Genomic DNA, 27,246 nt, shown 5'->3' with positions numbered 1-27,246 from the left:
AACTTGAGCAATGTGGTAGAGATACATCTTGATAGTGTTAAGAGAAGTAGTGTGAAGTATACTACTTAGGCAATGTACTAAATGACCTTTAAAATAAAGAATCAATCCCCTCTTTCCCTCTCTGACAGGATTTCAGCACCGCTGTTTATGCTGGAACTTTAAAGCTCCAAAAGGACCACGTAAATAGTTCACTTTGAGTGATCAGAATGTGATGCCCAGTAAATAGGTAGTTAGAGGTCATTGGACCTCTGTGTTTAAATGAAAACCTCTCCCACCATCACCAGCTTTTCCTATTGGACCTGTTGGAGAGAGTCCAGAGGAGGTCATGGAGATGCTGTGAGGGCTGGAGCAGCTCTGCTCTGGAGCCAGGCTGAGAGAGCTGGGCTGGGTCAGCCTGGAGAAGAGAAGGCTCCTGAAGGGGAGACCTGAGAGCAGCTCCAGTGCCTGAAGGGGCTGCAGGAAAGCTGGAGAGGGGCTTTGGACAAGGGCCTGTAGGGACAGGCCAAGAGGAATGGCTTTAACCTGCCCGAGGGGAGACTGAGCTGAGCTCTTAGGCAGAAGCTCTTCCCTGTGAGGGTGCTGAGGCGCTGGCACAGGGTGCCCAGAGAAGCTGTGGCTGCCCCATCCCTGGCAGTGTTCAAGGCCAGGTTGGACACAGGGGCTTGGAGCAAGCTGCTCTAGTGGAAGGTGTCCCTGCCTGTGGCAGGGGTTGGAACTGGATGAGCTTTAAGGTCCCTTCCAACCCAAACCAGTCTGGGATTCTATGGTTTTATCTTCCACTTTATTTGATTTTATCATACCTTAGCTTCCAAGCCTGTCCTTATTGCAGCCAGAAGCTTTTGCCTAGAAAGATGATAAGAACAGCATATGTTAGCTGTTTTCAAATATGGTAGCACATAACACAGCAGCAGCATTGCACCTTGCTTGTGTTGTACAACTGTAGCATCACTTCATTATGTGGAGACTCTTTAAAAAGCATAGCACATCAAGGCTGTTAGCAGGGACCATGGCTACGCTTGCACTAAGTATTTCAAAAGAAGCTCTGATTGAACTATCATTGGAATAGGGTCTTATTTAATTCTGGTAGAAATGATAATGAATTCAAGCATCCAAAGGGCTTAGTGAGGCTTTTTATTAAGAAAATCTAATGATATTCCAAACAGTATTAATCCTAGTGGTTACTTATATTTGTACACCTTCTCCAGTAAAGCTGTGTCACGTACTGCTTCAGGTTGTAAAACATGTACATGGGACCACTGTGGGCATCCAGCTGGTCAGAGTGGTTGCATTTCTATAATGTTCAATTGTTACTGATGATGACACTTAAACTATCTATTGTGAATAATCTCTGCTCCTTGCAAGCTGAATTGTGCACAGGAATTCACAAGGTATTGGCTGAGCAGAGCCAAAATCTTGGAAGAGTCCTTTCTAACAAGTAAGTTATATAGATTATCAAGTTACACTGCTTGATACTGTTTGATTCACTACGATCAACATGGTCTTTGGGGATGAAGGGGTAAGGCAGTGTCCTAGGTCCCTGAGCAAGCACACTGATACGCTCCCATTTAATGATGGAACTAAATTCTCATGACCCAAGTAATTACAAGTGAACAACCCTAAATAGACTTGTGAGGGTAGGGGTCTGGATCCCTCTGTGGTCATTCGCTTATGCACAACTTTGCTGTTGGCCCTACTGTTATTTTACAGACTCATAGACTCATAGAATGGTTGGGGTTGGAAAGGAACTTAAGATCATCCAGTTCCAACCCTCACACAAGGCCATGTTGCCCAAAGCCCTGTCTAATCTGGCCTTGAACACTGCCAGGGATGAAGCATTCACCACTTCTTTGGGCAGCCCTTCACCCTTTGTCCTATCACTACAGTCCCTGATGAAGAGTCCCTCTCCAGCAGCCTTGTAGCCCCTTTCAGACACTGGAAACTGCTCTGGTGTCTCCACGCAGCTTCTCTTCTCCAGGCTGAACAGCCCCAGTATTCTCAACCTCTCTTCATACAGGAGGTGCTCCAGCCTCTGATCGTCCTCACGGCCTCCTCTGTACTTGCTCCAACAGCTCCATGTCCTTTATCATATCCCAAATCCACCCAGATCTGGCTGCCACAAAACTAGAAAACCCAAGTTCACACATGCTCAGTAGGGACCTATTCAGACAGCAGTAGCAAAATTGTCTGCACTGAGTGTATTCCTTCCCTTTCCAACCCCCTCCTATTGCTACCAACCAGGCTGCACATATGGCATCCCTAGAAAGCAATTGAATGTGCGACAATGCTGGAGCTGCCAGGGTTGAGTGGCAATTTCTGTGCCATTGTTCTGCTCAGCATTGGGCCAGTGAAAAAAAATAGCCTGTGATGAGGGAATTAAAGGCTATTACAGATTACATATGCATAGGGGGGCTGCTCTGAAATCATACAAGCGATCTTAATACTGTTCTCTGCTCACTTTTGAGTGCTCGACTTGGCGAACTTGGAGTTTCTTGAGCAAAAGCCTTTTTTAGGTGTAATTAAATATAAAGATGGCTGTGGGTCTTTACAGGAGAACATTCTGGGTTGCACTTGCCAGCACTTGCCTTAATCTAAGTGCTGGATTTAGTCCTAAATCCAAGGGAACAATCATCAGGTTTTGTTTAGTTATGAAGACAGCTTTTCACACTGATCTGAGCCATTCCCTTAGATTTCTACTGCCTGAGACTTCAGTACTGGATCTTGCCTATTTTCTCTGGACAGGAAAAATATTCATGTGTCATTAATTGTATTGTGTGCAGTTCTGGTGTCCTCAACATACAAGGGACATGGGGCTGTTGGAGCAAGTCCAGAGGAGGCCGTGAGGATGATCAGGGGCTGGAACACCTCCCGTTTGGAGACAGGCTGAGAAAGTTGGGGCTGTTCAGCCTGGAGAAGAGAAGCTGCATGGAGACCTCAGAGCAGCTTCCAGTGTCTGAAGGGGGGCTATAGGGATGCTGGGGAGGGACTCTTCATTAGGGACTGTAGTGACAGGACAAGGGGTGAGGGTTTAAACTTGGACAGGGGAAGCTCAGGTTACATCTTAGGCAGAAGTTCTGCCTTGTGAGAAGGTGAAGCCTGGCACAGGTTACCCAAAGAAGTGAATGCTCCATCCCTGGCGGTGTTCAAGGCCAGGTTGGACAGAGCCTTGAGTGACATGGTCTAGTGTGAGGTGTCCCTGTCAATGGCAAAGGGTTGGAAATGACTGATCTTAAGGTCCTTTCCAACCCAAACCATTCCATGATTCTATGATTTGCTGTGTCACACACTTTACAGCTTTCCCAGACTGTACTTTTGTATCCATTTGCTGAGCTTTTATACAGGAAAATAAAGGATTTTTTCCATCTCCAAGTGAAGTGTTGGGAAAATCTCTTGGATTTCAAGTTTATGTGAAGAAATATTAGAAAAATAAGGTAAAACATTCTTACCCTGCTTAACAAATAGCCACGTATTTGTCATCCAATGCAGTTAAAACAATAAGAAGCTCCTGAATACATGTGCAGATCTATAAAGTGTGTCAATTCATGCTCAATTTCCAGCTCTTCCAACATACACTTAAAGGCACTCGTTTTATTCAGTTATTAGAGTTTTATTTACTTTTTTATTTGAGCATTATTTTATTATTCTATTACTATTACAGTAGTATTTTATTATCTGCTATTTTCTATTTTATTTATTATTTTATTAGAGTTTTATTTACTCTAAATAAAGCTCAAGTTAAAGCTCTGCTTTGGCCATCAAGGGATTCTGAGCTTGTCATTTTGTTCATTTTTCTTGCATCAACTAGCACAGCCCAGCTGGAGCTCCAGTGCTATTAGAATGTACATGGTGACTAATAACACTAATGCAGTTTTCAGCTGATGGTAGGATTATACCCCAAGCAGTGCTCTCAAATAATTTACTTGTCCTTATAATAAAATCATGTTCATGTTCAGAAGGAGGGATGAGCAGGCAGCCTCTGAGAGGCTCTCACTTCACGTTCTACTTAGATCTTAACCCTTAAACTGGGATGCTGCATTTGTACACTGATCCCACCTCTGTTGTGCTGGGGTGATAGATGAAAGCAGGCATTGTCTGTGACTTTTGCACAGCAAAATGCATTTCTTGGACTTTAAGCAACCCTTTATATTCATTTTGGAAAGCAGGTTTTCTGGTATCATAGAATCTGATTTGGGTTTGAATGGGACTTAAAGCTCATCCAGTTCCAACCCCTGCCACAGGCAGGCACATCTTCCACTAGAGCAGCTTGCTCCAAGCCCCTGTGTCCAACCTGGCCTTGAACACTGCCAGGGATGGGGCAGCCACAGCTTCTCTGGGCACCCTGTGCCAGCGCCTCAGCACCCTCACAGGGAAGAGCTTCTGCCTAAGAGCTCATCTCAATCTCCCCTCTGGCAGGTTAAAGCCATTCCCCTTGGCCTGTCCAAAGCCCCTCTCCAGCTGCTAGGTAGAAGGCTACTTCCTTATATCTAGTAGAGACAAGAAGGAAGCAAGCATGTGAGAGGTTGTTTTTTTACCTATGTAAATTACACCCCTTTGAATTAGGGTTTTACATTTTATATGTGTGTAATGAAATGGCCTTTGTCAAATTATACTGTCCATGCCAGACTAGCCCACAAACGTAGGAATTGCAACGCAAGGTAGGAGGCCCTGTGGTATTGCTGCCTGTCCTCATTTCTCTAATTGAAGTGAGTACCCCAATGGGAACACCATTATTTCTAATATTATACACACAAATTAAAACTCCATTTAGAGGTACAGTGGGACCATCTTATAATTGACTTTGATCTTGACGAAAGATCTCACGAATATTTATAGGATATCGTCTCTGCCAGAAAAGGTGCCTAGAAGGGAAAATATTATTTTAGGGAGAGAGGCCTGAGCATGTGTTGCACCACATTTACTAGAGCTGTGGGGCTGAAGTGCATCTCTTCAGTGCAGTAAGCTGCTTCGTGGCAGCAAAGCGTTGCTTAAGTCCATCTTTCAACCTCCTATTGTGCTTTCATAGTGGTGTAGATGCTGAAGGGAATGACAGATTGTATTTAAGCAGACAGTTCCTTGGATAAACCATGCTATTTCTATGTCTGGTTTTTAGCTATAGGTTGACCCTTAGAAATGCCCCTTAAAATACCCATAAAAATATTTACATTTACCCATTTAAAACTGCGTTTTCCCTTTTCCTGCAGGAAATGAGGAGCATCCAGCAAGCTGCTATATCACTAGAGGGGCCGGTGATCATTTATTAGCGGTTTGAATGGACAGGCAATCACTTGAAAGTCTTTGATCCCCAGGGGTAATTAGGAAGACATTGAATAGGAAGTGCTGACTCTTTGCATTGAACAAACATTGAGTTGAACTGCTTCGTTTTATAACGTGTCTTTCTAGTCACTTCCTTAAAGGTTTCAAAGAAATGTGATGCTTCAGCTGGAAGCTCTCTTTTTTTTTTCTTCCCTATTAAGAGCAATTGGGAACTAAATTAAAATATAAAGTGTTCTCCTTAGAAGGAGCTAATACTATTTGGTAGACCATCTGCTGCTGTCTTGGAAAGCTTTGATACAGCTCTGCAGTCAGGAGGGGTCAAAGAATAACTGGTTTGTGTCGAATCAAAGCAAGTAAATGCATTTGCAGCCGGGACTTTAGGTGATTACCACAATGCTTTGTTTTCCCCAGAGGCAGTTCCCATTCTGATGGCAGAATTTTAAGAGGTAGGAATTTGAATTCCTCTTTTGTACTTGGTGATTCTGACTGAGGGAAGGAGGAAGCCTGAATTACCTCTGAAAGAAATGCTGCTGGTACATGTGTAGTTTGAGCTCCGGATGTGGAGGTCTGGCCAGGCAGCAGGCAGGGTCCCAGGTATTACTAGAGGGGTTCCATAGCATGTGTCTTTACTGACCTGGCTGAGAAAGCACCTACGTCTTTCTGAAGGTCCTAAAACCCCACCACAGAATCCCAAACTGGCTTGAGTTGGAAGGGACCTTAAAACCCATCCAGTTCCAACCCCTGCCACAGGCATGGACACCTTCCACTAGACCAGGTTGATCCAAGCCGCATCCAACCTGGCCTTGAACACTGCCAGGGGTGTATGTGTAAATCCAAGCTGTATGTCTAAATGATATGAATTCATGATGTTAAGAACCATTGGGATCTTTAGTCAGGATCCTATATTTCAGTTTCTGACTTGAGGACTTGTTAGATCCTTGGGTGCTAAATAACTGCAACACTCAGAGTGTCCCTTGCCCTTAGATAAACAACATCTTGAATCTATCTGGTCCAGGACTTGACCACATAGACAAGGAGTGCAGGTAAAATGTGCTGCATCCATGCTTACTGCTTTTACCCTCTTCCAACATCAGTCAGGCCATAGGGCCACTTCAGTCCTCAGCTGCATTGGTATGTTCTGCCATGCTGGGACACAGAAGCCTTGTCTAGCACTGAAATGGAACAGAAGTATAAGAGAAAAACAAACTGGTTGATATCTCTTTTTTTTTTTAGTGTTTGTTTTACTGTTTCCATTCTCTTAATATCTTCCTTGATTTATTGAGGATTGACAAACCAGTGATTATTTCATGCTGAAAAGCTCTTTCTCATAACGTGGAATGTCACAGAAATATGATTAATTCTGCAACAGCCAATTCTCCCACTTCTACAGAAATCGTCTGGTTTCAGTGTAGAGAGACACAGCTATCCAGATAATTACAGGCGAGTTGATTCCAGAGACAGGAGGGAAGGCAATACATTTCCTTGAGTCAAAATTAGCCTTGAGTAATTCACTGGTGGAATTTAGCTTCTTCTTTTTCAGGGAGGAGAAAACACAAACCTCAGGTCTCATTTTAAAGACTGTTATTACAAGTCTGCTGCCAAAGCTGAAGGTTAAAGAGGAATATGTAGCCACCACATGCCTTATACATGAGTGCACAAAACGAGGGCAGAGCAAAGGAACAAGATGTATAAATGTCTTCTCAACCACTGACTGAGCTCCAGCTCTTTTTCCTGTTCCAAGCCCCTTTTACTTTCTTCTTCACTCTTTCCTGATGTTCCTTCTCTCTGCTGTCACCAGTGCAGTGAGGTGCTTTTTTGGAGGTAAACTCTTCTCCACATAGAGCCCAGTGTTAGCAGAGCTGAGCTGAGGAGGGTGCAGTGACTGTGCAGAGGAATCTGGTGTTTCCAAAGCTTGTGCACTCTCCTGTGTTATTTCTGCAAAATGTACTGAAATAGGATCACAGAATCACCGAATGGTTTGGGTTGGAAGGGACCTTAAACCTCATCCAGTTCCACCCCCCTGCCACGGGAAGGGACCCCTTCCACTAGAGCAGCTTGCTCCAAGCCCCTGTGTCCAGCCTGGCCTTGAACACTGCCACGGATGGGGCAGCCAAAGCTTCTCTGGGCACCCTGTGCCAGTGCCTCAGCACCCTCATAGGGAAGAGCTTCTGCCTAAGAGCTCAGCTCAGTCTCCCCTCGGGCAGGTTAAAGCCATTCCCCTTGGCCTGGCCCTACAGGCCCTTGTCCAAAGCCCCTCTCCAGCTTTCCTGCAGCCCCTTTAGGCACTGGAGCTGCTCTCAGGTCTCCCCTTCAGGAGCCTTCTCTTCTCCAGGCTGACTCAGCCCAGCTCTCTCAGCCTGGCTCCAGAGCAGAGCTGCTCCAGCCCTGTAGACATCCTTAGGTAAAGATAGTTTCAGCGCATGGAGCATTCTTAGTGGAAACACTCCTAGGTGTTTCAGATGAGAAGCTCAAAGAACTTGTCTTTCCTACATGCTGTCACTCTGCACCGTGCTTGTAGTGGTGATGCTTAACTTGGTGCTTTGGTGAGCTCCCAGTTCTGAGAAACTGTTCAGGGCAAGTTCAGTTGTCAATAGTAAAACTGTTGTTGTTTTATTCATTCCTTAGAAAGCACCGAGCCAGCTGCAGTAGGAAAAGGGAGAAGAGGAGAGGATAGGGGAGGATACGAGAGGACAGAACAGGAGAGGACAGGATAGGGGAGAGGAGAGCCTGCGAACTGCCATGAGAATGCCTTTAACAAAGACTCTCCAAGCAGCCAGTGGCTTCAGCCATCGCCTTAATTTCAAGCATCACAATTGATCAGTTTGGTTATTTATTACACTTATCTTGCTGCAAAGCAACGAGCTAATAAAGGGCTAGCAGTGTGGTTTCCAATGTTCTGCTGACGGGGGTGGTTTCTGGGGGTCTCACATGCTTCAGTAAGCATGTCTTATCTTTTCTTCTCCCTGTGATCTATCACATTCATCTGTCTGTCTCTGTGAATTCTTTCGTTCCATCAACCTGTCCCAAATGATGTCCATTTTGTTGACTATGTGAATTATTACCTTTGTTTGTCCTTTTTCATCCTAAATGCTGTACCAGTTTCTTTGTTCTCCGCTTTGCTGAGTAAAGTGTTTTGACTTTAGTGTTTTGCTGTGTCATAAGCAAGTGGCAATAATACAAAGATATCCAAAAGCCTGTGTCTCTTCAAAACAAACTTGGAAACAATTTTCCTCTTTATTTGGCTTAATAACATTATCTGATGTTGCTTATGGCCTCCACAAGCAGCTATGGAGTCAGAATAGTGTGATACACATAAAGATAATATATTAAAACATCAAGAATCATTACCCTGAATACATGGTTCCACCGAGATGAGCTTTGATTTATTTGGGCGGTTAAACAGCTCAGCTGATGCTAAACTGTGGGTAAATTCACTTTGCTAAAGTGAATCTGAGTCCATCAAATGGACAGCCACATCACACTGAACTGCTGAACTCAGCAAAGTAACCAAATCCTGAAAGGGTGGGAGTTTGGCTTCCTTGTTTTCCCCACCAAGAAGGCAGGACTGAGGATAAGGTGGTTTATTCTGCATGGAAAACTGTTATTGGGCACAGCAAATTTTAGGGCACTTTTTGCTAGTCCTTAGCTACAGTTAAAAGGTTGTGAAAGTCAAAGATTTAATGTCAAAACATGAGTATAATGGGCCAGAGGCCCCAGGTGCCTTTATATCATCTAAGTTGTTGGTGCTGAACCAGCCCAGAGAGGACACATGCAGGGCTTCCCCTAAGTCTTGTTTCCGTTCCAAGAGAAGTCAGACACAAGAGTTTTATTAGCCATGGGAAAGAGAAGCAAAGCTACTGCAAAGGGCATGTCAGGAGGCTTCCCAGGCAGTGAAAGCTACATGGTATTTTACAAAAGGGAACACTTTAATGATTGTTAATTGCAGTGTGCTCTTTTAATATGTGGGGGGCCTTCAATAGCTGAGTATCTGCTGAGCATCCCGTTGGGGAGGGAGAGGGAGAAGGACAAGAAGGGCTTTTAGGAAGGCATTTTCTCTTTGTGAGCCACATCCTCCATCTAGCTGAGCAAAGAGGGGGAGAGAAAGCCAGAGAAAATGTCAACAGTGGGTTCCATTGACCTGGAGACTGAGAACATCAGGGATCTCAAACTATTTTTACAGCTTCACTTTACTTTCAGGAACATTAACACTTCAAAGTATATGATTGTGCCTCTCATCCATTGTTCCGGGGTTTTTCCTTCATTATGGTCTTCTTTTTCTTTCTTTCTTTCTCACAAGGAAGAGCTTTGCATCAATTTAGCACAGGACAAGGTTGATTTGTACCTCTCCTAAATCCTTTAAACATCTGAGTGCATCAACAGTTTCACGCATCCCACTGAGATGTAGAGACCCAAAACATCCAGTGCTGTTACTACTTGACTTTTTAGCATGAGTGTGGCAGTTAGAGGGGGCAAGCAGAAGAATGAATATTCTATCAGCTTGTCACTGCTATTTGGAAGATACTAACATTAAAGACTTGATCAGACTTCCTAACAACTGCCTGCTACTGGAGTGTGTTTCCACAGTAAATCCAACTCTTTGTTCCTGTTTCAGGGAGGCTCCTGTGGATATCACCTACCTGCAGCAGAAATTGCATGATGCCTGTTTGCTTTATGGGTGGGAATATTTATAGGCTTTTGTGGTTAGAAACGTCAAATCAGAAGTCCTGGATAAAACACTAGCTCCAGGCTTTTGCACCCCTTTCTGAACTCTTTTTAAGCCGCTTAGCAACCAAAATGATTTTCAAATATATTTCTGTTTCTCGGATGCTTGTGCTTTTGCATGCATGGTGCACATAGCTCTCATGGGTCATCACTGGTGACCTTCTTACAGCCTTCCAATGCTTAGAGGGAGCTTGTAAGAATGATGGAGAGAGGCTTTCTACCTGGAACTGTAGTGACAGGAGAAGGGATAATGGTTCCCATTGAAGAGAGTAGGTTTAGATTTGATATAAGGAATTCTTCCCTGTGAGGGCGCTGAGGCGCTGGCACAGGGTGCCCAGAGAAGCTGTGGCTGCCCCATCCCTGGCAGTGTTCAAGGCCAGGTTGGACACAGGGGCTTGGAGCAAGCTGCTCTAGTGGAAGGTGTCCCTGCCCATGGCAGGGGTTGGAACTGGGTGAGCTTTAAGGTCCCTTCCAACCCAAACCAGTCTGGGATTCTTTGCTTCTGTGATCTATGTGGTGATGGTATCAATGAACACAAGAAGCTTTTTGCCTTAGACAAAATCTATTCACCAAAGACAAAAGTTAACGTATTAATGAAGTCTTTTTATCTCTGTATGATAACACAGTATCTATGTTACAGGTTATTCTGTCATATTTTCTATATTGGAACATTGTAAGACAATATTCAGGTGTTCAGGAATGAATGGTGGTATTGAATGGTTGATTCAGTGGCTCAAGGGGATGGATAATGTCAAAAAAAGCCTTAGCACACTTCCAAGCTACCAGTTCTGTCATTACACTGAAGCAAGATATTCCCTTCATAAGACATTTCCTCTCAGGTGTTTTTAAATGGATTTTACATGCCTGGAAGAAATGCTTATAGCTTTCCAACCCATCCAAAACAATGCTGAGTTCTTCACCTTCATTTTCTTGCAGTAAATAATGATCCACAAGCAACAAAGTCCTCCTAAGGAGAAGAGAAGAAACAGTGTCCTTCCAGGGAAACAATGGCCTTTCATTGTGTTCCTAAGAGTTTGTGTGGCACTTAGACTGTGATATCCAAAGGACAGAACAAAGAGCCCACTGGCTTGGTTCTTGCCTGAACCAGTGGTGCCCAGTATAAGTTAATGCAAATCATTGAATATGAAGTTGGAACTGGTAGGCGAAGTTGGGATTAAACACTTAGGGTTTGAAGAGGCATCCAGGCTGCTTGCTGTATGGGATTTCCTGGGTTTGGAGGAGTGAACAGTACACGTTTCATTCCACTTGGAATTACAAACATTCAGTGGCACCTAGGTAACACTCTGGTCCTTGGAGAGGTCTAGCCTGGATGGCATTCTCAGGCAGCATCCAGAACTGAAATGCCTGTTAGGGCTTGTGAACCTGTGAGTAAGGAGTAACTTAAGTGAATGAACACACAATCACACTTTAATGCCCAAACAAGTCCTTTAATCTGCTGTAGTTCTCTTTTTACTTGCAGTGAAAGAGAAATAACAGATTCCTACCTGATGAGGTTCCATGAGGTCAATAGCTCTGAAGTGCCCAGGCACTCAGATGAGAGCCGTATAAACACAAAGATACTGTGCAAGCACAGCTGTGCCAAATGCTTGCTGCAAATTCCTTGTTTCCAGCCTGATTTCCTCTCTTCCCTTGCACAGTTTCTCTGCCAAGGAAATGTACTTTCAGATGCCTAAAGTATCCTGGTTGAGTTACCAGTCGTGTTGCTGGCATTCCTTCTTGGAATGTGTACCTGAATAAAAACATTCACGTTTTGAGTGGGTCCTCAGGAGACCTTCCTCACTGTGATTCCTTGCTGTTGGAAGCCTTAGGAGTGTATTTTCTTTCCTAATGATTAAGACTTTATTAACGTGGTAGAAGGAGAGTTTTGCTCTCACTGTGTTTTGTGATGTAGTAGTGCAAAGACAACCTTATTCCTGTTAGTAAATGGTAGATGACCTAATTGAGATTAAAGTGGGGAAAAAATCACTGATTTTGCTAAAATTGCCTAAACATGCTGTTTGTGGAGAACTGCTCAGATTACTTGTCAATCCTTGTGCCATTGTACAGTTACTTGGAGAAATTAGAGTGTAAAATACCAAGGCATTCCCTTAAAAAAGCTATGTCATTCCAAATGTAGCAACTACCAGATCATTTGGCTGTGCAGAGCCTGGAGCTAAACTGGATCCTGATTGAGTATGAAATGTTTATGTTGGGGATTGATATGGGAAGCCACATTCTTTTGCTTTTCTTTTCAAGGGGCAGCTATGAGTGGTATAAGCATATGATTTTCCATACTCCTCATCCATGTGTTTGCGTTTAAGTATCCTGTCTTGTTCCTTAACTTCCCTTGCCTTTATGAAATTCCTGGAATTTTGTTCACATATGCACTGGGTGACTTTGACAGAGAGCTGTGCCCTGGTATCACACAAAGCTAAATGGCACTGCTTGGTTTCAAACCCTGAGGAGGTGCCTTTGATCTGAATAGGAGGAGCTGAGTTGTACTAAGGAGCGCCCAGTCGTAGTCGCTTGCATTTGTGGTGCTGGGTCTTAAATTGCCTTAGTTTTTATTTGGTCTTATATAGGAAAAGCTGTCAGAGATATCTGTGTTTCTGGGTGTAATTGGTGGGTTTAAACAAAACACAAAGGAGTGAAAAAGAATCTATATAATACATTATGAATACAGTAGCATAAACCAGAGTGTGGTTTCCTGGCATTTATTGGTATGTTGTTAAATACTACTCCTTGTATTTCTGTGTTCACCACATTGTCACCCCAGCCCTTTTCTGAAACACTGTGCCTGGTTATTCCCTCACACAGGCCATGAGTCAGGAGTTCTACTGGAAGCAGCAGAATGGATTGGTACAGGTGATCTAAAATGAGTTTAAGTGGGTGGAAAGACCTAGGGAGTTGGTATGGTAGAAGCAGCAGGGGCTGTCTGATGACATTAATGCCGTTCTTATCCTAAAGCAATCACCACTCATAAGGCAAAGTGGAGCCTTTAGAAAGTGCCCCTATAGTTCTGAACCTCTCCCCAACAGAAAAAGATGACTTTTCTCATTGCTCACCACAGCCATGCACCTGTTTGGCCTAAACTGGCACCTGCAGCCGATGGAAGGGCAGATGTATGAGATCACGGAAGACACAGCCAGCAGTTGGCCAGTGCCAACGGACGTCTCCTTATATCCTTCGGGGGGCACAGGGTTAGAGTTACCTGACAGGAAAGGCAAAGGAACCAGTGAAGGTATGGTTGGTGTGTGTCCATGTTGTGAGTCTTCTGTCTGCCTCTGAACTCCAGCCATCCAATCTCATGTTCCATTACCCTCAATGCTGCCATCACCAGGTGCTTTTTCCAGTCTTTCGCGTCTAGAACTAGTAGTCTTCGGTCTTGTTTCCTTGTGTTCTCTAAGTTTCATACTCTTCTGATGTCCACTAATGTCATAAAACTATATGCAACTTCACCGCAAATCCAAAGTGAAACCATCTGTACCGTATCTCACAGGCTTCAGAAGGTCATTGTGAAACCCTGCCTTGAGTGGCTGTTCTCATGGTAATACTCGTGTGTCTTGAATATTTAATGACTCCTTGAGCACTGGCTCAAGTCTCCCTACACTAGTAAAGCATGTTGAGTTTGCCTATTCGTTGCCATTTAGTGCCATGTGTTTTGCAGACCAGAATATTTACTTTACAGCATGGGTTTTGGCACCGCAGAGTTGGACCTCTCTTTGCAAAAGTAGCCAGATAAAAGCCCTGGTCTCCACAAAGCATCACGATGTTGACAGCTTGTGATGGTAACTGAAATCAGTGCAAGTGATGGGTCCTCAGTTCTGCAGTGCATTATCCAACAGCTTTATGTCTTACTGTGCTTTGTATAGAGGCAGCACTGCCAACAGTACCTGCAAGCATAAAGGGGAGGTGTTTTATCCCTCCTAAGACTGAGCTGGAAAAATGAGAAACTCAGTTTTTCAGAAAGCTCTTTTGTCTGTCGAGCTTCTCTATACAAGGTTAACAGAGTCCAGTCAAATTGAAGTCATTGGCTATTTTTGATAGTTGTTTTGGGGGAGGAAGTTTTGTGGGTAAGAGATAAGAAGAATGCTACTGTTCTGGCAACTCGTTGCACTCCAAAGTTTACGCAGAGTTCCCTGGACTTTGGCTGAGAGCCTATATTTTGATGTTTCATTTAAATTAATAGTAGTATTTTTTGTTCTTATCTGTCTTTATGAGTCCAAATAAAGGCCATAATTATGTGTGTTCCTTTAAAAACAGTGTATTTACTAGTAACTGATGGCTGACATCAAGTTACTACAAGGACAAATCAGCTAAGTGGGCTATTCTCAGCAAGCCTGACTAGACAGTGCATCAAGCTGCAGATGCCCCTGCTGTTGTAGTCAAAAATACTTCATAACAGATCCTTTTCCTATCCCTAACTTGCCATATGTTTCATTTCCCCAACATCTAGTTTGGATCTGTCCGTTTACTCTAAAAAGTCAAAATGAGAAGAAATGGATGTATACAAAACTGCCATCCAAGTGATGGAAAGACCTCCACTTGATTTCTTTTCCAGCTGTGCTTGCAGTGTCAGCAGTAGAAGTGTTGACTGCTTCCAGAAAGCTTTATTAAAAGAGAAATATGGGAAATACCCTGCTTATAACATTAGCAGATACCTCAGGTTAGTGCTTCATATAGATCTTAGGGGATCTTTGCTGAAAGAGGATAGCTATAGATGAGCTCTTAGGCAGAAACTCTTCCCTGTGAGGGTGCTGAGGCGCTGGCACAGGGTGCCCAGAGAAGCTGTGGCTGCCCCATCCCTGGCAGTGTTCAAGGCCAGGTTGGACACAGGGGCTTGGAGCAAGCTGCTCTAGTGGAAGGGGTCCCTGCCCGTGGCAGGGGGTTGGAACTGGATGAGCTTTAAGGTCTCTTCCAACCCAAACCATTCTATGAATCTACAGATCAGTAAGTTTTAGAGGACAGTATCTTGTCCTGAATGCGCTAGCAGTGCTACACGGCTGCTGTTCCAAACCAAAATGCATGTGATTTAAATTTGTTGTATAATGGATTGAAATACATTTGAAAGTCTTCTTGATCACAGTGAAAGAGGCTGGGATGTGTTCGAATATCCTTACAGCTGCTTGGAATGAATCATTACCAATGGCTTGCCAATTCCCAGTAAGTCATCCCTTCTCATCTGTGCCTGTGCTCCAGTACTGTGTTTAAGCCCATCCCTTAGCAAAGCACTGAAGCACATGCTTATATTTAAGCATGTGATTAACTGCAATTGAAGGCAGAGAAATGCATGTTCTGAAGCGTTTTGGTGAGTCAGGGTACCTTGCTGTCAAAAATACCAGCAGATTCAGCAAGGCCTGAAATGAAATTGTTCATTTTGATATCCAAATAAATTAGGAATAGTTGCTATGGCAACTAAGAAGTTCAAGGTAACTTGTGGAAAGAGCAAAGTAATTGACAGCCCAATTAAGAATTCAGACCTGAAGTTAATTCTAAGGAGTCAGATATTCTGATTAAAACCTCATTTCTGATTAGAAGCTGAATTGGCTCTAATTGTACTTTGGGAAGTGCCTTGTCCATAGGGCCTTATCTTACTATAGGCTAAAACTGATGGAACATGGATGGATTTTAGGGAATGAATTCAGCCTTTCTTTAGACTTCTGTGTCAGGATAAATGTCAATTGCTGGCAGCATGATGTGACAGCTCTGAGGATGTCAGCTTCTCAGACATGAATTGCCCACAAGAGGAGACATGAACTTTGTAATTGTGTGTCCAAAGAAGTATTTCTGTGTTATTATCTTGTGCAATCACAAAAGCATTTCTGCTCACGTGAGCAAGTGCTGCTCTCTGTACAGGCAGGACACGTACTGCACTGATTTCCTCCAGGCCATGTCTTGCACAGCAACATCCATCAGAGCCAGGTTGGACACAGGGGCTTGGAGCAAGCTGCTCTACTGGAAGGTGTCCCTGCCCGTGGCAGGGGTTTAGAACTGGATGAGCTTTAGGGTCCCTTCCAACCCAAACCATTCTGTGATTGTATGATCTATCATCTTAAATCCTCAGCTTCCCTGGTTCACTCCAATGTACAATCTTTATTAATGAACATTCAGGCTGCATATCAAATATTTTAGGTTTTCATCTGAATTACTAAGAATCTATAAAACATGACAGTAATAATCAGAAAAATAAAGCCTTCATTTGGATCAAACTATGGGATGCCTTTATCTCTTTTTTAATGCAATCCTCAGTCTATTCATCTTAAATAATAGAATAAGAAACTTTGCATGAAGACATGGGAACTGTTTCCTTTAATCCTGACAGTGTGGCAAATAATTTATAGTATGCCAAATAAATCGTAACAGCCCAGCTGATAGAGTAATCCCCTTTGGAAGCAAGCTTGTTGATTTGCATCCTACAACTGTACTCTGTCAGCACAGAATGTTTCAGAAAGACCATCCATTTACCTAAGCCACTTCTGATTATCTCTATTAATATGCACATTGACTAAAAGAGGACAAGAAGTCAGGTGATGTTCCCTCTGCATTTATGTGATAAACAAAGGTAAATGAGGATCTTATAAAATTAATAGCAGCTTTTTTGGCTATGAATGTGCATACACTCTTTGCTATCTTGGCTATGCTGGTATGACAAGTCTTGGGTGACATGGTCTAGTGTGAGGTGTCACTGCTCAAGGCAGAGGGGTCGGAACTGGATGATCTTAAGGTCCTTTCCAACCTAAACCATTCCATGATTTTATGAATACAACTTTTGCCGCAAGATATCATAGAAATGAACATGCCATCAAGCCCCACTCCAGCGGTGTACATAAGCAGTTGCTGGCTTTAAATCAGGGGTTAGTCTTATTGAGAGCAAAAGTTCTGCTAAAGAGAAAGAAGATACAAAGAGACACCTTCAGAGACTTCTTATGTTAACAGTTAATATGCATATAATTTATATATGGATTTCAGAGACAATTTATGTCTGGTTTTCCTGAAGAGTTAATGTTGGGATGGTGTAAGGAGAAGCTTAAGGATCCATCCCTGGCAGTGTTCACGGCCACTTTGGACAGGTCCTTGGGTGACATGGTCTAGTGTGAGGCACCCCTGCCCATGGCAGGGAGTTGGAGCTGAATTATCTTAAGGTCCTTTCCAACCCAAACCATTCTGTGATTCTAGGATAATAATAATTAAATTTATATTTCAATTTATATAAAGGTAATATTTTCATATGAAACAGTAAACGGAAAGGTTGTTCTACCGCTCACCTTTTCAACACGCCAAGTAAATTCTAAGATTATTTGACCTGAATCCAGCTTGGGAAAAGATAATTTTGTTTCCCATTCCCTAAATGTAGATTCTGTAAGAAAGCCATCTCACAATGGGACTGTCCTGCAAAAGGTTGTATGTACCTGAAAGGTTTCTCCTCATTTTGCTTGAATGGCTCAGTCTGTGAAACACAGAATTGTGTGCTGTGATGGATGGAGATAACATTAATTTGAATTCCTCAAATGAATATTAGTCCTTGTTGGTGACATGATTCTCTCCTTACTAAAGCCAAAGTCTTTCAGGTGACACTTCTGCATACTTCTTAACTAGAAGTGTCTTTAAATAAAGGCTCTTTGCTAAGCGGTTGCTGCATCATTGCCTTTCTCCACGCAGGTAAAGCTGTGGCAACTGATTGAAGCAAAGGCTGAAAAGGCAACATACTGGCACTATAGTTTTCATTCTGCCCCTCATTTCCTGGGCTCCTTTCGGGTCCAGAGTTTTTGAAGCAGCCACCAGTTTTGGGGACTGCAAGTGTGTGAATTTTTAACCTGGAATCTCTCAGAGTTTCAAGGGATGCTGAGCTCCCTGCTGACTCCATTGGACATCTCAGCATGTAGTGATTGCCATCTGCAGACTCAGGCTCTCCAGCCTGGTGGTTGCTTTATGAAACAGAAGCCTCCATTGGCTTGTTGTTTGAAAAGATGCACGCTTCACAGATTGTATTGAAACCCAATTCAAACCTCTCAGCCACTTTCGCTTCACTGCTTAAAGTTTGAAGAAGCTGGGGCTCCAGAGGCTAAGCACAAGAAGATGTTTATCATTATAAGATTAGGGCTAAATTTATACTAGACATTGGGTAGATTTAGATTGGACATTAGGAAGAATTTCTGTACTATGAGGGTGCTGAGGCGCTGGCACAGGGTGCCCAGAGAAGCTGTGGCTGCCCCATCCCTGGCAGTGTTCAAGGCCAGGTTGGACACAGGGGCTTGGAGCAAGCTGCTCTAGTGGAAGGTGTCCCTGCCCGTGGCAGGGGTTGGAACTGGATGAGCTTTAAGGTCCCTTCCAACCCAAACCAGTCTGTGACTCCATGATTCTATATTTATTAGTAGACACTACTCAAGTGCAGGGTATGATTTCCTTCATTTTTCCCAGTCCTTTTTCCTTTGGACTGATGAGCAGATTTCAAATACTGTTACCGCTGTCAAGAGTTGATTTTAACAGAGAAACATTTTCCTTTCCCCACTTAGCATCGTTCATGCTGCTGTTCTCCACACTACCATTCCATTCTGTGATGTGTCTGCCTCACACTTACTACGCTTCTCTTTGCTAATTTAACGTGAACTTACATTCATTTAGGATTTAATGTCAGATGATTTATCTTCTCTTCACAATGTAGTTACACACTCTCTGATGCTGCCATTGAAACAAAAAAGCCATTTTTCTTCAGGTTGCTCTTCCCATGTCCATGTTTTCAAACCAAACAGTTCCCGAAGCCAGGAATAACCCTGCCAGTTTTCCTCCCATAATCATATGGATTGGCTAGACAAAGTACCCTGAAGACCTCAGGACACTAATTGACTGTTTTACAAGATCAGTGTCAGAGATACCAGTCTGATTGGATTACTTTTAGGATCTCAGGCTAATCCAAGGCTTTTGTTCCTGTGTTTTGGCAGGAAAACCCAGTAGTTTCTTTCCCGACGACAGTTTTATAGACTCTGGAGAAATTGATGTTGGCAGAAGAGCCACACAGAAGATCCCTCCTGGTATCTTTTGGAGATCTCAGGTGTTCATCGACCACCCAGTGCATCTGAAATTCAATGTGTCTTTAGGAAAGGCTGCTCTGGTTGGCATCTATGGCAGAAAAGGCCTCCCACCATCACATACACAGGTAATGGGATTTCAATTTAATAATTGTCGTAAATTATGTGTCCTTATGGCTTATTGTTTTATTTCAGCTGTTTATTGCAAGAATTTGTTGCATGCTTGTAAGATGTTAAATGTCATCTGTCTAGAGAAAGATAATCAAGTGACAACTGCAGAGTTAACTCTATGTGCTATAGGCACTTGCAAGCAGGCAGTTACCTAAGGCAGCAAGCTGCCAGGGGAGGAAAAGAGGTTTGTGAGCTAGTGGTCACTGGTCGCTCCTGATAGCATGAGATACCACCTTTTCCATCCAGAACCCTTGCAGCAGGAGCCAAACTTAAACTACATCAAACCCCCCCATCTCTTAAGCACTTTGTTGCATCTCAGGTCTGTCTCCCTCTTTCAGCCACTGCCTTTGCCCTCTGAAGGTAAGAGCAGGAAGACCCCGGTCGTTCACCCTCATGGGACCAAGATTCACTGTGTCTTCTGTGCCGAAATGCCTTGGGCAACCCTTCACATCATGCATGTCGACTGCCAGATTAGACTGAGATTGGTCAGGGCCCAGTAACTGGTGTATAACCAAACAAAACTGAGTTCTTATGAAAGCCTCCAGTTTAGTTAAGACAGCAACCAAGATATCATTGGTTTTCTTGACACACCTTGGCAAAAGCCATGGCAAGAAATCCCATTCTGGGAAAAGCTCTGAAGAGCCAGACCCTTAAATAAAGGTTTTGTACATTACGTTCTCTACTTCCCAGTTCAGTTTCTAAGCTGCTCTTCACCAGATTGATTAATACATCACTGGCAATGCAAAGCATCTTACTCCCACTTGCAAGTTATCAAAGTACCACCAGGTTTATATTAATGCTGTAACTTACCCTTGCCCTCTGCTATTAACTGAAAAACCTACACAACTGCTTAAGATTTATGGAAATACCCTGCTTTTATTTTCTTCCTGAGCAAACAAATATGTTTATTACAGTCTTTCTGGGTAATATGGTATTTTCTACATATTAACACACCTGCAACTTATTTATGTCAAAGAGGTGTTATAAATCTACACTTTCTCTGCCTACTTTTCTGCAGAATTCAAGCGTTTCAGTAGGATCAGCAGGTCATAAATTCAGTGACACAGCAGTGCTCTTATTGCCCAGTTTTCATCAGACTCTTTTTACAGGGAGATTCAAACACTTCAGACTTAAACCTCCTGTATTAGTTAAATCAAAACTCAAGTCTTGGTCACATCATACTAACTGTAGAGAGAAGTCTGTGTTGATTTTACTTGTTTATTATCATTATTACTCTCTGTTATGGAACAGGAGTTCTTACATGAATAGTTTTAGTTCTTTAAATAACACGTGTGAAATTTAACACCTAAACCTCAGGTCTGTTGAACTTAAAGCAAAACCTTTTAGTGCAGCAGGGCACTAAACCCAACCATAGTAAAGTTTTTAGCAGTTAAGAAGCCCATGCCAACCTCACCATTGCTGCTTTATTTTTTCCCTTTAACCTCATTTTTGCTGGGGTATTCTGAGTGATTTATCAATGTTTCCCACTTAAAACACCATGGTTGTGGATCAGTTGAAGCTTCTGCTAAGAATGAGATGTTGAATGTGGGATATGCCACACGTTTGTCAATGTGACATGATGCACGAGGCAATGCACATGCTGAGAACCCTGCTTTTTGTGTAACCACTAACTGAGAGTTGCCAAGTCTATAACAAAATCATCATCCGGACCAAAACATCACCAAAGATAACTAGAGGGACAATAAAAACCAATGGTACACTTGGAGAAACAGATCACATATCCCACCCTGTTCTGATGAAATAACTTAATGAAGCTGCAGATACTGAATCAATACTGATGTATTATTTGTTAATATTTAATTTGGGATTTTAAATGATCCCTTTCCCTAGATTTATTATTCTATAAACCTGCTGTCAATTACAACATTGTTCTCCTCTATTTATTTATATGACGTTCTATCTCACTGTAATTTATTAGTCTTAGGAGTCATTAAATAGGTAACTTGTTTTCTGTGCTGAAATTGTAAACTTGTCTCTTATAGTTAATACACTTGACACAAATCTCATCTTTCCTCTTGCATACTCCACCGTATCTGCTGCACCTCATAAATCTACCCAATGAGTTTTGTATTCCCAAGTTTTGTAAGGAATGTCGTAAACAAGACTTTGGCAAAATGTATGATCAGAGCAGTGATACAGCCCTTGGAAGAACTGAATAAAGGGTCAATTATTTTCCCCCAGCCTATCATCTAGTTGATGGCAAGTAGTAAAATTCTAGCTGATAATCAGGTTTTCTTATGTGTTAGATAATTAGATACTTCTTCTGCTTAGATAATCCATCTTCTATAGTGTGAGCCTTAATATTCTCTATGTCAGGATCTTTGAACTGATCCCAAGGCTGCAGACCCTTGGCATATATTCCTAAATAGTTAAGTCCTATTTATTCCTAAATTGTTAAAAGTTATCCCTAGATTGTTGAAAGTCATATTTATCCATGCTAAAGCAGCAATCTATTCCAGATTCTCTCTGGAAAACTTGGGTGGAGATGAAGTCCCTAGGGAGGGACTCCTCATTAGGGACTGTAGTGACAGGACAAGGGGTAACGGGTTCAAACTGAAACAGGGGAAGTTTAGATTGGATATAAGGAAGAAGTTCTTTACTGCGAGAGTGGTGAGGCACTGGAATGGGTTGCCCAGGAAGTTGTGAATGCTCCATCCCTGGCAGTGTTCATGGTGAGACTGGACAGAGCCTCGGGTGACATTGTTTAGTGTGAGGTGTCCCTGCCCATAGCAAGGGGTTGGAACTGGATGATCTTAAGGTCCTTTCCAACCCTAACTATTCTCTAACATTCTCTGCCTGTGGTGACCTGTCTTCTAGCCTATGTTGCCAACAACCGTGGACACTAATAAGTAGGAATTAAATACAAACTCCAGTTTTCTGTAGTCTTAGAAAGAGAGCCTGCAGAAGCCTGAAATAGTTTACTGTTAACTCCAGGCATTTCTTCTCATTCTTCTCAACAAGTCATAGTAAAAGTTACACAGGTTTATTATTATTTATTTAATCTTTCTAGATCAAATAATATTTAAAGCTCTTTTTAACCTAAGCCAAATTTTAGTAAATCATGAATCTCAGGGATTGGCCATCACAGCTTGTGGGAGGCATTTTTCCCTTAGTCCAATTGGAATTGATTAATGTGGTATTTTATCTACGACTTCCTTGCTTGCAATAATTCTAATTGCATATTAAAAATCGCTGAATGTATTAAAATGCAATAAAGCACAATCCATTTGTGGTTCAATTACTATTTACAACTGGTAACCAGGAACTTTGCAAAGTCATCAACATCCACAGCAGCATCTTGTAAATAGTTATAAAAATGAACTTTTGCTTTTGGCAGGAAGCCCCAGGTAGAGCATGGCCCCAATTGGACTGCAACAACAGCAGCTCACCGTAGCTGGGTGCCTTGAAGTTGTTTTCACCTCACTAAGCTTTAAGCATCTACACCTAGTATGTAGCAACAAATGGATGCTTATAAGGCACAATCATAGAATCATAGAATGGTTTGGGTTGAAAAGAACCTTAAGATCATCCAGTTCCAACCCCCTGCCATGGGCAGGGATGCCTCACTCTGGACCATATCACCAAAGGCTCTGTCCAACCTGGCCTTGAACACTGCCAGGGATGGAGCTGTCAGTCACAGCCACACTGAGGCCTGATGAGGAGGCAGCCTAGGCAATAGCTACAAATACCTGGCTCACAAAGTGTCATTCAAACCAATCTCTCACTAGTACATTTTATGATGTGTATTTACATTATTCAAAATAGAAACTCTGTCTCTGACAAAGATAACTTGGATTTGACCTCCAAAAGGAGTGTCCTTTGCAGGTGTGCTGGCTTTTATGTTCTCAAATGCTGCTTTAGCACCACATTTTGTAGAATCACAGAATCCCAGATTGGAAGGGACCTCAAGGGTCATCTGGTCCAACCTTTCTGGGCAAAGCATGACCTACACATGATGCCCCACCACCCTGTCCAGCTGAGTCTTAACAGTGTCCAACATTAGGGAGTCACCACTTCCCTGGGAAGTTATTCCAATGGCTGATTGTTCTCATTGGGAAAAATTTCTTCTTGTGTCCAACTGGAGTCTCCCCAGGAGTAAATTCTACCCATTACCTGTCTTTTCCATGGGACTCCTTGTAAAAATGAAGTCTCCATCTTCTTTGTAGCCACCCTTTAAACACTGGCACATGGGGATCAGGTCTCCTTGAGCCTTCTTTCCCTAAGGCTGAACGGTCCCAGCTTTCTCAGCCTTTCCTCACACACTGCCCAACCCTTGAATCATCTTTGTGGCCCTTCTCTGCACGCTCTCCACCCCATCCACATCTTTTTTTCTGCAGCAGGACCAAAACTGAACACAGTATTCCAGGGGTGGCCTGACAAGCACCAAGTAGAACAGGACAATGACACCTTCATCTCTAATGGTGATGCCCTTAATAATGTAACAGAATCACCCACATACTGCAACGGTAAAGTCAGAAAGCCTAAATATTGCTGCCCATTAAGCCAACACTCAGCAACTATTCAGCATAGAAACATATACTGTGACAAAAATAAGCATACTGTGACAAAAATAAGGTGTTTCTTTTTGTCTTTTTCCCTCCTTCCTGCCCAAAACTACAGCCTTATTTGACCAACTGGATGAGAGGGGCAAACCCAGGTGAAGTCAAGGAGCAGAAAAGTGCTCAGCTGCTGGATTCTGCTCACAAGATGTCCGGTTCACCTAACTACACGTTGAAAGTCAGATTAGATGAGGTTCACTTAACATTTGTGTTGTCTGCTCAGCTTGTATCAGACCTGTCCCATTAATTTGTCACCAGACAAAATGCAATCACTGCAGAAAGTCTCTGGAAAGTTGTTTCAATGGCTAACTAAAGGTAGTTGCAACATTAATAGCAAAATCAAAGCAGGTGTTCTGCTGAAGTTACTCTGGCAAAAAAAATGGATGTGTCCTTTTGAGGAAAGCTTCCCAAAGCCACTGCCTAAATGAGACTTCTGTATATTACTTTATCTCTTTTCCATCTCATCTTCTATGATTCTTTAACCACTTTTGCTATTGCTTTAGGAAAGAAAACCCTTTCTGGCTAAACAAAATACTCCTGCAAAACCCCTACCAGAATTTAATACAAATACTTCTTGACTTTTCCTTGGTGACCCATAGCAATTGAGGCAAAGAACCTGGTTAGGCTTTTTCTATTTCCCTTGTTAGCCAAGACACAGAGAGACTAACAAATAAGCATCTTATCATCACACTTACAGTGCAATTTAGGACTCTGGACCTCATGTTTCCCTGCTGTGTTTGTACAGAATGAGAGCACATCAATAAGGTCAATATGTCCCATTCTAAATAAAGATGATTTCTTGATTCAGGTAATTACATTCATACACTGGCTATTTCCAAAATGGGTACTCGCAGGTAGGCCAGGAACAGATCTGAGTTACTTGTTTATGCTGCTTCTGTAGACCCAGAACATGAAACTAAGCTCGAGGAAGCCTGAAGCACACCCAAACATCACTCTTTCTTTATGTTTCAGTTTGACTTTGTCGAGCTCCTTGATGGAAGACGTCTACTGACACAGGAGGCGAGAAGCTTAGAAGGACCTCAGCGGCAACACAGAGCTTTTGTGCCCTTGTCCAGCCATGAGACGGGGTTTATCCAGTATTTAGATTCAGGAATATGGCATTTAGCCTTCTACAACGATGGCAAGGAATCGGAAGTGGTTTCTTTTCTTACTACTGCTATTGGTAAGGATTTCCTGTATTATTCCTAAATTCCTAAATATGCCTCGGGGCCAGGTATTAACGCACATACTCAATTGCATGGTGGCTTTGTGTGGTTTCAGAAAGAATAGCTTGTAGGAGATTGTATTTAGCAATAAGCTGAATATTGTTAGGCCTTAAATATCTCGTAAGTATTTTATAGGCCTTTTTAATAACTATATCCATAACAAGAGTCTGCCCAGTGCCAAAGATGGATTACAAGCTTGAAATTCCCTGCTTCATTTTCTTTCTTTGATCTTTTCATTTAGTTATTTTTGTTTGGGCTTTTTTTCCTCTTTCTGTGCAGAGGGATAGGAATGATAGAAGAGCATCACCATGCTTTGTGTGACACAGTCCTGCCTTCGAGCATCACCAAAGTTACTGAAGCTGGAGTTCAGGCAGCGTACTGGGGTTAAAACTAATACAGAGCACTGTGAGGCTTGGTAGCAGGAGCCACAGTAACAGAAATCTCCATTTCTCCCTGCTAAAAGCAAGAAGCTGAGATTTCTTAAGAAGAACAAATGAACTAACCAGGTCTCTCAGTTGCTGTGGAAGAGAAGTGCTCTCTGTCAGTTCAACACACAGGCACTGATTTGTTGCTAAGGAGGCCAGGATGCAGCCTGTGCGCTGCCTGACAGCCGAGCTTCTTCCACCCTATAAATATCAGTCTGTTTCTGATTCAATAATACTTCGCTTTAAATTCGACTGACCTGCTGAAACTGTTCATATACCCAAATTCATTTGGCTGTAATTGAAAGATTGCTCCATAAAACTAGCACTCAGCTTTCTTCTAGCCACACTGATTGTTTAATAGACTTCTTTTTTGCCCCTTTGCTTGAAAAGAGCAGACTCATTGCAAAGCTGCCATTAATCCCTCTCCCAGAAGAGGCATTGGTGTTGAGTCTCAGCTGTCTGCAATAGTTACCTAAAAGCTATGGCTGTAATTTGTCTTGGCAGGTTAATTAAAAGTTTAGGTCTTATTAAAGCAAAGTCATTAGGATCCCAATATTCCATTTGAGCACTAAAGTTTATCTAATGCAGAAGTGGAAACACCGTTATAATGCTCTGTGTTAAATTTAAAACCTGCAAGTGCATGTGTTCAGCCCTGTTCGCAGCGAAGCAACAGCAGAAATGGTCGCCTGTTGGCTTAGGAAATTGAAGTCTTTTCTGTTGAATGCTGGCTTACTTTCAGTTTCCTTTAGCGACTGGAGTTGTCACTTACACTGATCACCTTCTGCTCACAAGAACCTCTAAATACTCTTCTGTAAGGGACCTTCTTTTCCTTGTGTAAGAATGCCTGTAGTTCAGAACTTCACACAGGAAAATCAGCCAGGCTCTCACAGACAAAAACCCTCCCACTTTTAAAGCACACTTGGTACTTGTTCTTGTTTTCACTGTGATGCTAAGTGTTTTAGCCAGACTTTCCTCATTGCACTAACACAGGGAAAAAAGAAAAGACAAACCATTCTTAATTTGCCTTTGAACCATAGGGAATGGTGTGGGTGAGAAGCACATCAGACTGACTCTAAGGCAATCACATGTTATTTGTTTATACCCTGCTCTACCTTCGTGGCCACATGATAAGCAGAACAGTCCTTGATATATATTCCATGAAATATACTGTAGCTCCCCAGTTGACTTGGGATCATTCCGTGTTTCAGTACAAGGAGGTTTTCTTTTGCTGTGCAGGAGAGAGCTTTGCCCCATATGTGTGAATCTCTTTGCCCACTGACAGCTGTATAGCAACACAACTCTGTCATGTACAGGAGAAACTGTTTAGGTATAAGCTGCACACTTTGAAACTCACTTGAGATAAGTAAAGAGTTTAGATCGTAGAATCACAGAAGGGTTGGAATGGACCTTCTGAGTGTATTCATGAGGGCTGGCAAGTCATGGTTGCTAGATTTTGAGTCTATAAATATTAAAGGACTATAGTTCTATAATTTTTGTTGGTGCCAGAATGAAGAAGGTGCAGCAACCTGGCATGGTGCTTACAAACCAGGGTGTAAAACTGCAATGGCAAATAGCTCCACGTGTGATGGGAGCCTTAGAACTATCTGCGTGGGGTGAGGAACCTGCAGAGGAGTTGTGCGGACTGCCAGGAGCAAGCTGCCATTGAAACTGATTCCTGTGGCAGAAGCACATAGGAAAATCTCCCTTTGTTATTGCTCTGACATAGGGCTTCCAGTGAGAGTGGGTTTGAAATGTCAAGCTGTGATGCAGGAAGAAGTAGGATCCGGTGATGTGAGAAGAGGACCAGCAGCCTGGACCTCTTGAA

The 27,246-nt window shown here is 42.7% G+C and overlaps 1 protein-coding gene across 11 annotated transcripts in view; it reads left to right on the top strand.

Moving 5' to 3' along the window:
* The window catches only part of TENM4 (teneurin transmembrane protein 4), a 755,231-nt gene that overhangs the window by 550,533 nt on the left and 177,452 nt on the right, over positions 1 to 27,246 (top strand). For 10 of the 11 annotated variants that reach the window (XM_057408504.1, XM_057408506.1, XM_057408511.1 and 7 more), the window contains 3 exons: positions 13,064 to 13,234; positions 18,933 to 19,147; positions 24,743 to 24,953. In XM_057408504.1, the coding sequence (XP_057264487.1) occupies positions 13,064 to 13,234; positions 18,933 to 19,147; positions 24,743 to 24,953 (597 nt within the window). The remainder of the gene's footprint in view (positions 1 to 13,063; positions 13,235 to 18,932; positions 19,148 to 24,742; positions 24,954 to 27,246) is intronic. The other variant, XM_057408512.1, reaches the window with a different exon arrangement.

The sequence above is a fragment of the Pezoporus wallicus genome, unplaced genomic scaffold (assembly GCF_028554395.1).
Source record: "Pezoporus wallicus isolate ANWC-B61680 ecotype Strahan unplaced genomic scaffold, APGP_CSIRO_Pwel_v1 contig_7461, whole genome shotgun sequence".
NCBI classification, from domain to species: domain Eukaryota; kingdom Metazoa; phylum Chordata; class Aves; order Psittaciformes; family Psittacidae; genus Pezoporus; species Pezoporus wallicus.
This window is presented reverse-complemented; position numbering and strand designations above follow the sequence as displayed.